General features: G+C 46.4%; 2 protein-coding genes across 2 annotated transcripts in view; both read left to right on the top strand.

Moving 5' to 3' along the window:
• The window catches only part of LOC129043039 (theta defensin subunit A-like), a 59,716-nt gene that overhangs the window by 10,938 nt on the left and 34,816 nt on the right, over positions 1-13,962 (top strand). The gene's annotated exons all lie outside the window — the stretch shown is intronic.
• Positions 5,004-7,419, top strand: LOC129043041 (neutrophil defensin 1-like). The gene is made up of 3 exons (XM_054499540.1): positions 5,004-5,086; positions 6,421-6,607; positions 7,188-7,419. Exons 2-3 carry the CDS (start codon positions 6,433-6,435, stop codon positions 7,295-7,297), a joined length of 285 nt encoding a protein of 94 aa, XP_054355515.1. The 5' UTR covers positions 5,004-5,086; positions 6,421-6,432; the 3' UTR covers positions 7,298-7,419.

The raw sequence follows: 13,962 nt of genomic DNA, 5'->3' as shown, positions 1-13,962 counted from the left end.
TGGGAAGAAGTTGAGAAAATTCATTCCTATTTTATCAATATTTCAGAGAAGTTGAGACTTACACACACAAAATATGTACCAATCCAATTCCTCAGCAATACTGTGAAAATGCCCTCTGTACATCTAGGGCTGTGTGAAAAGACACCACAAAACTTAGGGAATTAAAACAGCACGATCAGGTCTTCATTCACACATTTGCAATTGGGAAATAGCTCCTTCCATGGGCATCAGAGGAGAGGTTCTGCTGGGATCTGAAAACCTCAGGGCCAAGACGCTTGCGCACAGGTAGCAGGGAGTGCTGGGCTGGCTCAGTGGGAGCTCTGACAGACTGAGGGATGAGACACTGTGATGCACTGAGGCCAGGTCATGCCAGCTCATGAGAGAAAAGATAGGTGTGGCACTTTTTATCCCACTCAGAGCTAGGAGGATTTGAACCAGAAAGATTTACAAACACTGCATATCAGAGTTTTGTTTTTCCTAGAAAGCTGCTTGCTCTGGGTTCTCTAGCTCATCCTTGCAAGTGGCTTCAGTTCCTTTTTTTGCAATGCTTAGTTAGACTTCCTCCAAGTATTGTATCTGGGCTTCAAAGGCACCAGCACTCTTAGTATATGTGGGATGCTGGGGGAAAAAAATCATACACCAAGTGACTTATAAACAACAAAAATACATTTCTCAGTGTTCTCGAGGCTGAGATGTCCAAATCAAGGTGCCAACAGATTTGGTGTCTGGTGAGGACCAGCTTTTTGGTTCATAGATGGCACCTTTTCACTGCTTCCTCACCTGAGGGAATGAATGAAGGAACTCTCTGGGGCTTCTTTGTCAGGGGCACTAACGTGAATCATGAGGACTCCACTCTCCTGAACATATCACTTCCCAGAAAGCGCCACCTTTTCATGCTATCACCAGGGGAGGGATTCCAACATACGAATTTCAGAGGGACAAAAACATTCAGGCTGCAGCACCATCCAACACACAGGAAGTGAAAGATACCAACTTCTTATGACCTTAGCCCAACAAATGGCATGGTGTTAAGTCAGGAGTGTTCAACTGGTCAAGATGTCACCCAATCTGGATTCAACAGGAGACATTTTCATCTCCATTTTTATGTGAAAAGAGTCAGGGATTTAGGGCCATATTTTAAAACAGTTCAAGGAAGTTTTTTCCTTATGGTTTATTGTAAAATAAACCTGCCGCAATCGTCAACACCAGACACACAGACAGCTTGTGAGAGGCAGCTGGGAAAGGCAGACAAAGGGCAGAGACTTGGAGCTCCTGCCTGCCCCAGCTGGATCTGCAGGCCTGGGAGTGACTGTGTGGCACAGGCAGCACCAGGACCCTCCCTGCAGGACAGTGGACAAAGGGCTGAGGGGAGGGACAGGGCGATGCACTCTGAGGAGCTGGGAGGTGGAGGGTCCTCCTCAGGGCTCACCTCCACGTAGCCCCTGCTCTGCCCCACACTAACACGCATGCTGTGTTCCATGACTACCCTTTCCTACCAGGTCAAACCATCACCCCAGGGCCCTGCCCAAGATCCACACACACTGTGTCTGCTGAGGCCACCAGACACCATAAACGTGTGTGAGAATATATGTGCTGCTCCTGGAAGCTTCTCTCCTCTCACACCTACAACCCCACCCACGGCTTCAGAATGTTTACCCAAGACTAGTGATGTCAAGGTTTTTATTGAGTCTAGACTCACTTCAATATTCCCTAAAATTCAAATGCATGTGTCTGAAAAAACAGCTTCAGTCTACACTGGCTGCAATCAGTGGAAAAAATCATGCTGGGGTTGGGGGCTATGGATCAACATGGAAGTGAAAGTACTGTAAAAAATTTGTAGACATAACACCTTTTTTGTTGAAACCACAAAATTCTGCCAAGGTTCCGATGCAGCCAAAAGAGAAAAGTGAAAAAGACCACAGAGAAGAATCTCTCTGTTCTCATTTGAGTTTTGGAGTTTGAGAATCACCTGAGAAAGGATGGCAACAACGCCTAGGTGTGACCTCAGCACAGACTGAAACCCTTCTGGGGCTCTGGGCTGCCAAGTCCTGACCCCAGTCTATGCAGGAGGCAAGGATGGGAGCATGGCCATGAGGCAGACACAGAGCAACGTCCCAGCAGATGATTCCCAGTCCTGCAGCCAAGAATGGGAGGGAAGGAGAGCACAAGACTGGGTTGGGGCAGAGAAGGCCACCCCTCCAGGGACAAGAGCAACCAGTGACTCTGAGCCAGCTGGAGGATGTCTGTTCTCCCTGAGCTCCCCAAACCGCTCTGGGTGCTGCATGTAAAGCCACCGCCTGGGCCAGGCCACACACCTGTGGCAGGGCTGCTGCACCTGCTCTCCATCTTCCTGGACAGTGCCCAGGTTTCTGCAGGACACACTCATGGCCCTCCAGCACTGTTGTAAAGATTCTGGGCATCAATTTGTCCTCAGTGGGCTGACAAAGTCCCCTTGGAGTTCAAAACCAAATCCTCACCACTAGTGTGCTAGCCACTTTGCAGCAGGCCCTCCATGTACTGGGACATCGTGTCTTTGGAGACAGCTATACCCTACTTCTCCATTCTGCTGAGGCCCACAAATGCCACCACTCAGAAGCCCTTCACATCCATTGGGGACACAGCAGGATACAGTCTGTAGCTGGCCCAGCAGGTGATCTCTCCAGGACATGCCCGGGTCCCGGGTTCTGAGTTTCATGGGGAGGCCCTCACTACCGCCCATCACAACTCTCAGAGCCTCTGGACAAAGCACACCTGTCCTGGCTATGGGCTTCTGCACATGTAGTCTTCCAGGGACCGGAGCTCCTTATGCCCTGGGTGGAACAGGTGTTCTCTTTTCGTGGCATTTCTTTGCTTTCTCCTTTAGAACCACACCTATCATTGATTCAGATGGAGGCTCCCACCTCAGGAAATCACAACACGAGGGTGGGTTAAGGGAGTCTCATTTAGTCCATCGTCCCCAAGCCACCAGCCTCCTCAAGCAGCACGGTGGCCTCCTAAAGTCACGGTTATTAATGTCTCTGGATGTGCTATGGACACCCAAGGCACCAAGGTCCTTCCAAGGGCCCTCACTTTTTTAATTCTCAACCCCATGGCCACCACCGCCTCATCACAATTGGGCTAGACCCACTTTGGTGCCCACCTTGGTCATCACAGAAGAGTTAGCTTCATTTTTCCCTTACAGATAACATCATTTACATGTTCTCCAATAATGAGACCTCCCCACACCATCACAGGACATCCACCATCTCAACATCAAACATTTACTGAACAATGGATTGTGGATGGATAGTAAACTACGATCTTCTGAGGACTGATGCCCCAGGCCGACTGGCACCCAGCAGGACCACGAGGCTTTTGCTAGACCACACCTCTCCATTTCACATGCAGCTTCTGGCAAAAGCTCCCGTTTTTACCGGTTTTAAAGGTTAGCTAATATTTCCCACTTACTTCTCCTGGCAGGAAGTAGGGATTATTGCTCCAGAACCCACCGAGGGTGCAGTCAGAGGCAGTAAACGAGGAGAAGAAGACTTCAAACTCGAGACACCAACTACATCAGGCAAAGACCACATGGAAGTGCCATCACCAAACGTGGCCATGGGGGAGAAAGGCTCCAAGGAAAAGTGGGTGCCATCCAACCCCATAATCAGTGTCAATATGGAAGCACTGGGAAGAAAGCCCCGAGTGACAAGATGTCAGTGTTCTCTATGATTGGCCTTGCTTGGTATCTTATGTACGAATGGCTTGTGGGGTAGCTGTTAAACCCAGGCCTGGCAGCCTAGAGGGCTGCTGGAACAGGACAGCCCTAGTCAGAATTTGTACCTCAGGCTGGAAAACTGGGAAATTCCCTGTAAGCCCTGTTAGAGGGGCCGCACCCCAAATACAACCTGAACTGTGTCCAAGGTGGGCAACTCAACTCTTCGATATTGAATGGGTCCCATGGCACCAATGCTGAAACACCAGCAGCCCTCACAACCACAGATCGTGTTTTAAGGATGAGGAGGTAGTTCTCTGGATGCACAGGCTTCAATCCAAATGGGCTCACGACGCCGCAGCACACACCCAGACTGCAGCAGGAAGAGTTGGAGCCTTGCATTCACAGAAAGCATCCAGACATGATCATTGGCTCAGGGATACGCCTGTGCTCCGATGGGTACGAGTTAAGGATGGAAACCTCCTATGCCTCCCAGGAAGCACCGCTCAAGCTTTTGCTAAATGCTTCTCTGAAGACCCACAAGGGCTGAGAGGCTGTGCAACAGCAGCAGTAAAGTGAATGCCCAGACTCCCACTTCCCTTCTTGGGTGGCCATCTGGAAAGGCCACCCCCACCCTGATGGCTAACGCTTCAACCAGTTCTTGGCCCAGATGATCCTAGACAATTGTTTAACCTTAAACTGTTCATTGGCCAAGCAAGTAGGTGATTGTCCCCTCTGGGGAACCACATGCCGCGTGTACATCCATAACTCAGGAGAACCCAAAAATGTCTGTTCCACATAGCAACAGATACCGAGGTAGCACCCAGTCTCACCTGGGTGTTCTCCAACATCCCAGCTCAGCCAAATGGCTTTGATTTGTTTTTATGGTTAGACCCCACGTCCTCGGGACACTGCTTTAGAAACAGATTCCAAATCCTCCTCTGTGTGTAGGTGGCATTCCTATCCTAGTCTCTTTGCAGGGTGTATACTACGATATGCAGCCAGGCTGTCCCAGAGGCTTTAAATATTCCCTTGATGCAGGTAGTTCACCTCAGCCACAGCCAATGCATCACAGGGTCAGCTGTGTTAGGAGCCACTGAGAATCCATAGGTGGTTGCTGCCTGGGCTTGGCCAGGGCTGACCAAGGTAGAAGAGGGGTTCCTCTGTGGAGTTCTACTTTAACCTCACCTTCCCACCAAATTTCTCAACTGTCCTTGCCACCACAATTATTTAATGGACCCAACAGAAAGTAACCCCGGAAATTAGGACACCTCATCCCAAAAGACCTTTAAATAGGGGAAGTCCACTTGCGCACAGCTGCTCCTTGCTATAGAAGACCTGGGACAGAGGACTGCTGTCTGCCCTGTCTGGTCACCCTGCCCAGATAAAGGATCTGTAAGTAATACAAAACTTAAACTTTACACTGAGTTTTCGTCATTGAAGCTATGCCTCCAACCTGATCTCTGACTGTGGGGCCACCCCAGAGGGACCCAGCGGGTGAATCCCTGCTGGGAACGTCTGTCTGGACCTCTGGTGGCTGCTGGGGACAATGGCTTCCAGCTAAATTAATAGAGAAACTCAAGCAGTTTCCTTCTAAACACACGAGTCCTAGTTGACATGTCCAATATAGACAATCGCAGGTCTTTGGAACATTCTTATGAGAGAAACCTATTTAGGTCCTTGGTCTGTTTTTCAATCAGGTTGGTTGATTTTTGCTATTGAGTTGTTCAAATTCCTTATGTATTCAGATATTTGCCCCTTCTGCCATGTAGGATTTGCAAATATTTTCTCTCATTGTTTCATTTGCTGTGCAGATGCTTTAGCGTTAAATGCAGCCACATTTGTCTGTTTTCCCTTTTATTGCCTGTGCCTTTGGTGTCATAGCCAAGAAATCATTACCTACATCAATGTCAAAAGCTTTATCCTTATATACACTTCTAGTAGTTTATGGTTTCAGGTGTTACATTTAGGTCAATTCATTCTGAGTTAATGTTTCTACATGGTGTGAGATAAAGATTTAAATACATACATATATAAAATCATGAGGTAGTGTACACTATAAATATACAATTGTTAATTGTTACTCAAGTCTAAATAGAGCTGGAAATAATAAACTTTTTTTTTTTTTTTTTTTACTTAAACAACTCTATGTCACTCAGCTTATTTCACCTTTAGCCTGATAAAATCATTGTCCTCTCCACCCTGATTCCTACAGGAGACTACTCACCCCATAACCTCAAAAACCTCTTCATGAGGATGGTAAGTCACCTGAATCCTGAAGTGAATTACTCTCTATTCCATTGGAACTCATATAGGACACCAGAATCTAGACCTCCAGAGAGCAGCAGGACCCATCTTCAGAAACTAAGAAGCATTTGTTCCTTGAGCCTGTCGAATGAAAGTGCAATTTCTATTCTTTTCGGAATGTTAAAAAGTAAATAATAATATTTAAGCAGGTGAACGTAGGAGTAACATAGCAGGGTCTTTCTTGTCATTATCAGCTCCAACCTAGCACAGACATTAAATGTACAGGTTTATACTAGCATGAAACTGGGAGAACAGGAGCATTTGAGCAACCTTGAGACCAATGGGCCTCTCTTATAAAATGCACACCTCCTCTCACTGAGGGTGAAGAAGGCTTCTTGTCTCTGAGCCTTCTCCTAGTAGAGCTATAAATCCAGGCTGGCTCCTCCCTCCCCACACATCCGCTCCTGCTCTCCCTCCTCCAGGTGACCTCAGCCATGAGGACCCTCGCCATCCTTGCTGCCATTCTCCTGGTGGCCCTGCAGGCCCAGGCTGAGCCACTCCAGGCAAGAGGTGATGAGGTTGCTGCAGCCCCGGAGGAGATTCCAGCAGACAACCCAGAAGTGGTTGTTTCCCTTGCATGGGACGAAAGCTTGGCTCCAAAGGATTCAGGTGAGAGAGGCAGGCATGCAGAGCTGCTGAGTCTAGAGGGAAGGACGGGAGACAGGTTCCAGTCTTGGGTCTCAACAGTCTATGTCACTGAGGTGGCTTCACTTAGCATCTCTGGGCCTTGATTTTCTCATCTACAAATTGAACCGAGAGCCAAATAAATCTGAGAAACATTATTTCTCCAAAGACTTGATTCCAAGAAACATCTGTGAAATTCACTAAGTTTAAGATATGAAGAGACAGATTAGTTATTTCTGGATCTAAACAAGTAGACTTAATTACAAAGAGAACCTTTTACTCTGTCTATAGAAGAGATTTTAAAAACTGGAGCCAAGCCTGAGGGTATGTTCAGGTGTGTGTGTGATGGGGCAGGAATGCAAAAATGAGAGCAAAGGAGAATGAGTCTCAAATTCTGTGTAACCAGCACTGCTCTGCATATTTATTCCTATTGGCTGAGGTTCTTCATGCTACTGGCTGCAATGCAGCCAGCATCACCTGTCAGCTAGCATGTGACTTCCCCAAGATTCTTTTTCTTACCCATTGCTAACCCTATACTCAATTTCTGATGCTCTCCCTGTCCCAGGCTCAAGGAAAAACATGGCCTGCGCTTGCAGAATACCATCGTGCTTTGCAGGAGAACGTCGCTATGGAACCTGCTTCTACCTGGGAAGAGTCTGGGCATTCTGCTGCTGAGTTTGCAGAAAAAAGAAAAATGAGCTCAAAATTTGCTTTGAGAGATATAGGGAATTGCTATTACTCCTGTACCTTCTGCTCAATTTCCTTTCCTCATCCCAAATAAATGCCTTGTAACAAGATTTCTGTGTTTACACCTCTTTAATGTGTGATACGTGTCTGTGTCAAGATACTTGGGATACACGTACCAAAAAGCAAAATCAAATTTTTGAACAATATAAAATTCCAAATTCCAGGAATTTCAAGCAAGAGTTTGGGCTTCAGACCCAAATTGAAAAGAAGGCCCATATGACAGCACCGATTTCCACATCCACTGCTCTGCCTTTCCACCCTGCCTCATTTTTTCTGGATCCACTCTCAAAGAGCTCCCGTGTGCTGGGCATACAATCGGTGTCAGCTTCAATTTCATGCAGTCACAAAATCATTACTTCTCTGGGAAAAAAAACCATCCTCTGTGCTAAAGAATTGGAGTTTCATTGAACAATGTCAGATTGTACATTTTCCTTTTACGACATAGGGTTACATGAGACCCACTGAAGAAACTTTCATTAAGAGGGAAATGGGTTGTTAGCAAAGGCGGGATGCATGGAACAGAAAGCACAGCAGCTCACACTGGCATGTCTTCATCAAAAGCACCCTCCAGGCACGTCCAATAAGACCCGGATTTCATACTCATAAAGTTGTCTTCACACCCAGAAAATGCACACAGACAAATGCTCCTCTGCACTTTACAGCGCGCACTCTCTTGTGTTGCCCTAAAGCTGCTGAGAACCTGATTCTGCCTGGAAAATACAGCTTCAGAGGGGATAAGGGATGAGGGAGGGAAAGCATTTCACCAGGAACATGGTAGCCTTCTTGTTGCTGCAGGGTGCTGAGGCAGTTCAGGGGTCCAGGTACCCAATGACACACTGCATAGATGGGGAAGCCCATGCAGAACCCTGTGAGGACAGAGTGGGTATTGATTCCAGACTTCTTCTTGTTTAGATGGTGAAGGACACAAATAGGGAATCACGGTGTGAAGCCCAGGAGCCTTCTTTGGCTTCATGTGACTGCCACAGACTTGGAATCAGGTGGTCCCTGAATTAACTTTCCATAGTATTCAGAACTATGAACTGGATCAAGATGGCTGCATTTTGGGGCATCTGCCAGAGGTCCACCTGACTTTCTCCCAAGGATCTGAGGTCTCAGCTAAAACTTCACTTGGTCACTGAGGTCTTTTATGATCTCTCAATTTAAAATTGCAACAAGTTCCCCCTGGTGATCTCCATTCTCCGGATTTTCCTCATTCCTAACTACAGAATTGCAACCATCTCACTCCCTGTACACTTCACTTACTACATGTAACATTTGCTTCCTTACTCTAGAAGGGAAGCTGCATGTTTTGCTTATTGCCGTACCAGAGTGCATGGATGACTGCAACATAAAGCAGGGGGTTAATAAATTAATTCTGATTACTTTAACTAATTACATCTAATAGCGCATAACAATATAAAATTATTTATTAATTGTTATTACTAAATTCCATAGGAAAAAGCTAAATTCAACAGAGGTACAGCAGTTCACTTTCTAGACCCTATGACAGCACACCTTTAAAAAACAAAATAAATAAAAGTATTCAAGGCTGAAAGATGAAAAAACATCATGGGTACAATTTGGCGTCATGAAGCTTTAGGACCTTAGAAGAAGCAGGCCATTCCGGCTAAAGGTGGCAAAAAGATTTCATGTGAATCTTCAAGTACAACATCAATATGTTTAAAACATGGAATGATTAAAAGAAGAGGTAGAGTGAAATGTTTGGTGGACAGAATGGTATGAGGGCAAGAGCTATGCAGGATGAGGGTCGACCTCCACTGAATTTAGAGGAATGGATGTTGCCAGAGAGAAGGATGCAGTAGAATTCAGGCTGATGTGCTGAGAAGCATCCATCAATCCAAGGGAAAGGGCCAGATGAGGACGGAGCCTCCCTGCTCCTCTGTGTGGATAAAGGCACACTGGGAGCACCACATGTGGCTTCTGCTACTGCAGTCTAGGGTGGGCGATGACTGCTGCAAACTCTAGGGACGGAGAATTCAGGGAGAGGTGTGAGGGTCTCCAAACAACCAGGGAAACTTGCTCAGCCTCGAGTGAGGCACAACACTGTTTACTGGGATATGTGTACACTCTAGGATTAGTAAGGACATGCAAGACCTTTTCTACCTGAAATGAGCCATTCATACAGCAGGACAAGGAAATAAGGAATAAGTCAGATCCCTCATCCCTTTAAATGTAATTACTCAAGGGGACAGCAGCCCTGTCTCTGTAGGCAGGTAGGAGCCTAACTCCAACAAGACAAACTAGCAAATGCAGATGGCCCAATCACACTGCAAGACTGCCACTACCAACCTCCAGTGCATTTCTGCTAGCTCACCCAGGGCTTAACCTTCCCTCCCACTTTGGCTTCAGGAAAGTTGAGGCCAACGGCTCTCCCTATTGCAACGTTCTGACGCCCATTTCAACAGTCTTCAATAAGCGCTTCCTTCACATTTTTAAAAGGTCTTGGTTAATTTTTACTTGTACAAAAAATGAAATAGGTTTCTTTTGCTGTTACTGTTCTGATTTTCTAAACTCAGCTTACAAGCAAAACCAGAAGGAAAGAGATCTGAAAAGAACTCATTCCATTTTATGAATATCTGTATTTTTTCCATTTTCACTAAAAGACAAATAACTCATGAAGAAACTAAGGGAAACAGCTCACTCTAACATTTCCTAGAAGTCAACCTCCCAACATCTCAATTCTGTGTCCTCCTGGATAACAGGGACCGCCACCTCATTCCAGCCCTCCAGCCCACGGCTACTCCCTAACTCCTGCACCACCTGGAATTCCTCCATCTCTGAACATCAATTATGAAGTTCCTGTCCCTGACACACCCATTGTCCTCCAGCCTCTCACATAGCCGTCCCTCCTTCCCTGCTGATCAGCATCAATAAGGCTGTTCTCCTCCGGGGCTGTGCATGGGAATCATCCAGGATTCTCTTCCCCAGGCTGCACCCAGGACACCTGTCATCTGCTCTCATTTCCTGTTCTTATGCACTGCACCATTTTGCCTCAGGTTTTCTTATCTGGGTAATTTTTGTTGTATCTTTTTCAGGCATATTAGCAGAATTTTGCATTCAAATTTAAGAAACCACAACAAGCTGAGTTAACATTTTGAATGCCCCACCTGAAAATTAAGAAAGAATTCTGGCCCAGGCGCGATGGCTCACACCTGTAATTCAAACACTTTGGGAAGCCAAGGAGGGTGGATCATGAGGTCAGGAGTTCAAGACCAGACAGCGCAACATGGTGAAAACTGTCTCTACTGAAAAGAGAAAAATTAGACGGGTGTGGTGGCGTGTGCCTATAATCTCAGCTACTCAGGAGGCTGAGGCAGGAGAATCGCTTCAACCTGGGAGGTGGAAGTTGCAGTGAGACGACATCACGCCACTGCACTCCAGCCTGGGTGACAGAGCCACACTCTACCTAAAAAAAAAAAAAAAAAGAAAGAAAGAAAAGAAAAGAAAGAATAATTCTGCCTTCCTGAAATGCTTGATCCAAGGACTCTAAGCATGAGTTACCTTGTTGTCTTTACCTTTTTTCTTCCTGCTTTTTTCTCTTGGTCTTAACTTGGGGTCTCTCGCCAGATGACAGCCATATGAATAGTGGTCATCTTCCCCTGGCCCCCATAGCTGATCTCCGGGAGAAAACCCCTACTTCTCTCTCCATTGTTTTAGCCAACTCTGGAGTTCCATGCCCTCTTCTGAGTCTGTCACTGAGGGGACAGGTTGAGACTCCACCTGGATCCCACACTACCCCAGCTCCCCACAGGGAAAATTCAAACTAAGAATGGGTGAGACGAGGTTCCTCAGTCACTCCAAAGAGTCCACAATTCCATGCCCCCAACACAACGGGCTCTTTGTGATACTTTGGGAATAAATTGAGAAAGTTCTGTCCTGTTTCATCAACATTTTAGAGAAGCTGAGATTTACACACACACAAAAAGTACAAGTCCAATTTGTCAACAATACTGTGAAAATTGCCCTCTGTTCCTCTAGGGCTGTATGAAAAGAAATCTCAAAACTTAATGGATTAAAACAACATGATCAGGTCTTCATTCACATATTTGCAATTGGGAGGTGGCTCTCTCCACATGCATCAGAGGAGAGGTGCTGCTGGGATCTGAAAACCTCAGGACCAAGACACTTGTGAACAGGTGGCGGGAGGTGCTGGCTCAGCGGGAGCTCTGACAGGGCTGAGGGATGAGATCCTGTGAGGCACTGAGGTCAGATCATGCCGGTTCATGAAGGAGGAGATTTGTGTGACACTTCGTATCCCACTCATAGCTAGCAGGATTTGCAACACTTAGACTTCCTCCAAGCATGGTATCCGGGCTTCAAAGACACAAGCAATCTTAATGTATGTGGAGCGCTGGAAAAATATACCATACACCAAGTGACTTAGAAACAACAGAAATATATTTCTTGGTGTTCTCGAGGCTGAGAAGTCCAAAACAAGGTGCCAACACACTTGGTGTCTGGTGAGGACCAGTTTTGTGATTCCTAGACGGCACCTTCTCACTGAATCCAACTCGCTGCAAACGACATAATTTCATTCTCTTTTATGAATGTAGTATCCCATCATGTATATGTACCACATTTTCTTCATCCAGTCCAACACTGATGGGCATCTAGGTTGACTCCATGTCTTTGTTATCAAGAATGATGCTGCCATGCACATACGAGTACATGTGTCTTTTTGGCAGAATAATTTGTTTTCCTTTGGATATATACCCAGTAGTGAGATTCCTTGGTTGAATGGTGGTTCTATTTTAAGTTATTTGCGAAATCTCTAAACTGCTTTCCACTATGGCTGAACTCATTAACATTCTCCTCAATAGTGTATAAGCGTTCTCTTTCTCTGCAGTCTTGCCAATATCAGTATTTTTAAACTTTTCAATAACAGCCATTCTGACTAGTGTGAGCTGGTATCCCTTTGAGGTTTTATTTTGCATTTCTCTAATGATCAGTAATGTGGAGCATTTTTGCATGTTTCTTGGCTTCTTGTATGTCTTTTTTTGAGAAGTATCTGTTCATGCCCTGGCACACATTTTAATCGGGTCATTTCTTTTTTGCTTACTTATTTGTTTAAGTCCCTTGTAGAGGAAAATCACTTTGACCATGAGATCACCACCAACCAGCCTCTCCTTACTGCTACAAATATGGACCTCGCAATCTCCACTACACAGCGCTGGCTCATGTCCAGTACCCAAACCCTTGCCTTGCTGCTTCCCTGACCTCATGCTTTGCTGATTACCCCAAAAATGACCTCATTAGAGTGGAATTTTGCTGAGATCACCATTTGCTTTCAGAATAAGCCCATTACTTTATGCTGCAAGGAACCCATAGAGTCTCAGTCAGATTGTAAAGCTGCCCTACAGGCTGTGGAAAACTATAGACTTGTGAGAACTGTGTACAGAATACCAGGCCCAAATCTCACCAGCTCTCCAGTGATAATGCTCATGCAGTGCTGTGGAAATGCCTATGGACTGGAGTGTGTTCCGTATGCAGGAAGCAGGTCCAGGTTTCACTTCCACAGGACATGGGACATTTCCAGAACCCAGAGATCTTCCTCTAGCTCACATACACCCCTTCGTATCTTGTCCCTATAACCTCATCATTGCCACCCTACAGGCACTTACTAATGCCCTGAAAACTAAAACTGTCACCAGGGCCTCAGTTTCCCTAAATAGCCCAAATTTCTTCTTATGCTGGGATGAAACTGGTGCTCACTTCCTCCAATGCTGAAGTTCCTGGGCCTGCCACACATCAGGAAATCACTGCTTCCTCAGAGGGAAAGGAGACCCCACTGCTCTGCCACAGCGACCACCCCTAGCAAGGCTTGAGATGCCACCTCCTACCTTAAGGTTGAGGGAGACGCATCAGTTCTCACTCCATTGCCCCTAGTCCTTCACAGCCTCCACAGGCCAATGCCTGCTGCCTTCACACAGAGCCACAGGGGAGACCCTGAGCACCCAGCCTGTGGGACCAGCGCTGTGCACGACATTCCCATGGTGGCAGGGGCTGCCCGGCCTGCACACTGGGTTCAGCAACCTCACCGTAGGTATTTATTGCCTCTCGAGTGACTGCATTCATTTCTCATCTCCAGAAACCTTATCCCATCTACCTCACTAGGAGAAGGAGGAGGACGGTGGATAGTGGTACATTTTAAAGTGTGCTCTACTCTTCTTAGGAATTCTCCTCAAATAACACAGGTGGAACTACAGGAATTTGATCCTGCGTATTTCAAGTGACCACTGATCATCCCACTCAGGCTATGTGCATGGAGACTCTTAAGCCTGCCCAGAATTGGCTTAAGAGCAAGGTATTTGAGCACACAGCACCAGGTGATGCAAGCTAACACCAAACTCACTGCCACCTTGGCCGCCTCCCTGAGAGACTTTCAAGAGACATTAGGTGTCAAACAGCAAACTCAGGAGTCCTTGGCCCCAGTGGTCCTGGACATTCATTTGGCCTTAAACTGTCCATTGCCCAAGCAATGAGGCAATTTTCCACTCTAGGGAACCACATGCTGTGTGCACATCCTTAACAAACCCAGCAAAACCTGCCCTGCCTGGTAACACAAGCCGACG

Source organism: Pongo pygmaeus, chromosome 7 (genome assembly GCF_028885625.2).
Source record: "Pongo pygmaeus isolate AG05252 chromosome 7, NHGRI_mPonPyg2-v2.0_pri, whole genome shotgun sequence".
NCBI classification, from domain to species: domain Eukaryota; kingdom Metazoa; phylum Chordata; class Mammalia; order Primates; family Hominidae; genus Pongo; species Pongo pygmaeus.
This window is presented reverse-complemented; position numbering and strand designations above follow the sequence as displayed.

What these genes read in the sequence shown, in the direction of transcription:
- LOC129043041 (XM_054499540.1), top strand. Translation starts at nt 6,433, where the DNA reads ATGAGGACCCTCGCCATCCTTGCTGCCATTCTCCTGGTGGCCCTGCAG. An exon ending in CTTGGCTCCAAAGGATTCAG is followed by an intron (nt 6,608 to 7,187) that starts GTGAGAGAGGCA and finishes TCCCTGTCCCAG; the next exon opens with GCTCAAGGAAAAACATGGCC.